We start from the raw sequence: 3180 nt of genomic DNA on the forward strand, positions 1-3180 counted from the left end.
AAAAAAAAAAAAAACAATTTCCGAGAATGCTCTTAACATCCTTGCGACAGAAGCATAGTAGTTGTTAGAACGATACTTTCCCAACAAGCCTTCTATTACTTCTTTGATTGCATGTCATGCATTCAATTCAGCGTCAATCAAAATATTGTTGAATGCGTCACTTTTAAACAGCTTTCGTATATCTGTTTAGTACGCCTAATTGGAAAAAATTAATTTGTTAAGATGGAAAACCATGGGAAATAAGGAAAAAAATTAAAAGGTCATAAAAAACTGACACATAAGAACGCCAAACCCTTTAAGGGTTTTACTATACTGACCTAGTACCATCACCCTGACTTGGAATTTGTCAGCCCCCAGATTAGCTGTTGTATTGTGTTATAAGCCGAAAATACATAWGTATATTTATTTCTCTTCATATTAACATTTMACAGCGTGAATTCTGTAGTTGTGAGGTGAAATTTCGTACTACAATTTAATAAAATGTTAGACATCGAACCTGCACCTTATCTATGTTTATCCATCTATGGTTCATATATCGTTGATCGACTTCTCTAACAAGGTCAATTCGCTTCAACTTTCCAGACATTTCTCGGAGACTTCTTTGATGGTCTGATAGCATCAAAGGATTTAAAAATAATTTTGAATAGTTGGGACCAGCGCACTACATCGAGTAATACATATCTGATAGTTTAATTCATGTGTTCGTCTTTAAATTAGTGACAAAGATCAAGTCTTATTCAGTTGAAGTGGGGCAAGTGTTTCTTTCACAAGAGTTAATTGAGTTCCTTATTTTCTATCAAAATTGATACCTTTCTTCCATCACTTTGAAATTCTTGTTGAACCTCTCTTTCCTTCAGTATAACTTCTAAAATTCCGGAGCAATTAAAACCTTGATATATTCTATATCTTTCATTAATTTCCCTATTTGAGAACCATATAAGAGTTCACCTTTCAACCATATATTTAAAATATTTTACAAATGCCACTAAAACAATATCCTTCCGCGTTCACGCTTTGCAAAAATGTTTTATCATTCCGAACWTCATCACACATTAAAACAGTGAGTTCATTCATTTTGAGAAGATATTGGTGTAGATTTGGGCTCTTAAAATTATTCGAACCTGAAAACCGATTATTCAAATACCCGGGTTGGAACGGTTCGTATGAATATTAACCGGTTAATACTGTTTGAATAGTCTTACCATTGCGACTATTCGAAAAGTCCTACTTCCGGGTGTATTCGAATAGTTGCTCTACTGCGAATATTTGAAAAAAAAAAAAMAATTGTTAGAAATTCAAACAGCCTTTGATTTTTGCTTGTTTACAAATTTATTCTGTAAGACTTCTATAAGCTTATATACAGTAAAAAAATTGTAAAAGTTAAACGCGTACTATTCGAAATCCGTTTAGTCGAATACCGAGAGCTCTAGTGCAGGTGTTTCACCGTCTTATTCACATCCATCGACAGACTGATTCGATATCTGAGTATTTGGCGACATTATTGTTTCTGAGTAGTTTATGCGAATTACTTTTGAAACGATATTTCCATTTAGTAAAACAGGACAATTTGTAGACTGCCAAATATATGTCTTTTAACCTTAAAACCCTCCGAACATTTTTGCATATTTTCATTACGGAAGCCGAGAATAAGCATCACGTTACGTTTGCATGCGTGAAAAAGGTACCCAGAACCCTAACCATGACTGAAAAACAAAATTTTTATTACCAATAACTCAATATTTATCAAAATATCTGTATAGCCGCGTAATCAGAGATAGATACCAGACTGAACAATGACAAGACGTTCAGAAAGAGCACAACCACGGACTACATCACGAATATTAGCTAATTATTAGTGAAAAAAGAAAATGGTTCATTTAATTTTTTTTATAAAAGCTTCCGTTGATTGTTCATATTATATCAAATCAGTTAACTCAAGTCAGTACTCAACGCAATCAACAATGTTTGAGTATTTGATATGACTCAATCAYACTCGCTGTAGCTGTAGTTTAGGACCATACTCTAAATAATTGCAATAAATAAAATGGTTTCGAAATCAATCAAATATCCATAAGAACTTGAAACAAAAATAATTCTACTATCCATGGTATATGCAGCGCTATTTGYTGATTTATCTTTATAGCAGATCATCGATGCATATCAATGATGATTGTTTTTGAATCAGAGAGAGGCAATCAATTATTCACTAGGAGTTATAAATACTTAAACTAAAAATTTTAACAAACGAAATAATCCCAAATAATAACGGTCTGTTAGCTGCATTCGCACAGCTTCTATATGATATCAAGCATCAGTCTACATCAATTGATAAATTTTTGTTACTACTTATTAATTTTTCAAGTTTTCCTTTAAATTTTTTTTTATTTAATTGATTAACATTTAAAGTAAAAAGGTTGTAACAAACCCTATTAACTCAATCATTTACATTTTTTGGAGTCACTTACACTTCAAATGTAATTAAATATTTATTTTGTGTATCACTCACCACACCATTAACAGATAAAAGTTGATCTCCTCTTTTTAGTCCTCCATGACGGTCAGCTACACCTCCGGGTATAATACGAGAAATGTATATGGGTGAGTTCTGTTCTTTCCCTCCCATAACATTAAAGCCAAGCCCTTAATGAAAAAATTAAGCAATAACAACAGAAATATATAAGTCTATAATATTAAACTATTTGATTTATTTATTTATTTTTTGTAAAATATTAATAAAATTATTATTATACAGATTAAAACTAACTGAGGCTTTGAGCTCACGGCTTAATTAGGGTCGGCTTTAGAATACCGTCCCAGGGTTTTGGCAATAACAGGTGTATGGTCGAATAGAGGAGATTCTCCAGATCAAAAATATATTTATTAAAAATATATATATCATTAAGYATATATAGCCGCAGAAAGCTTATAGTTTTCGAGATATTCGCGTTTAAAGTTGAAAATTACCACTATTTGAAGTACGTATTTTCTCGATATAAAATTAATTTTGTACTTATATTTTGCACTTTTATACCCACTAACAAATCATTAATTCGATTGTACACATTTATTATACTCTCGCAACAAAGTTGCTAAGGAGAGTATTATAGTTTTGTTCACATAACGGTTGTTTGTAAGTCCTAAAACTAAAAGAGTCAGATATAGGGTTATATATACCAAAGT

The 3180-nt window shown here is 31.6% G+C and overlaps 1 protein-coding gene across 1 annotated transcript in view; it reads right to left on the bottom strand.

Annotated features, from left to right (window-relative positions):
* Positions 1-3180, bottom strand: part of LOC108975479 (protein lin-7 homolog C) — a 39218-nt gene that overhangs the window by 2781 nt on the left and 33257 nt on the right. The window contains exon 3 of the mRNA XM_018943975.1: positions 2507-2640. Within this exon, the coding sequence (XP_018799520.1) occupies positions 2507-2640 (134 nt within the window). The remainder of the gene's footprint in view (positions 1-2506; positions 2641-3180) is intronic.

This window comes from Bactrocera latifrons, unplaced genomic scaffold (genome assembly GCF_001853355.1).
Source record: "Bactrocera latifrons isolate USDA-ARS-PBARC rearing strain unplaced genomic scaffold, ASM185335v1 scaffold_654, whole genome shotgun sequence".
Taxonomy (NCBI): domain Eukaryota; kingdom Metazoa; phylum Arthropoda; class Insecta; order Diptera; family Tephritidae; genus Bactrocera; species Bactrocera latifrons.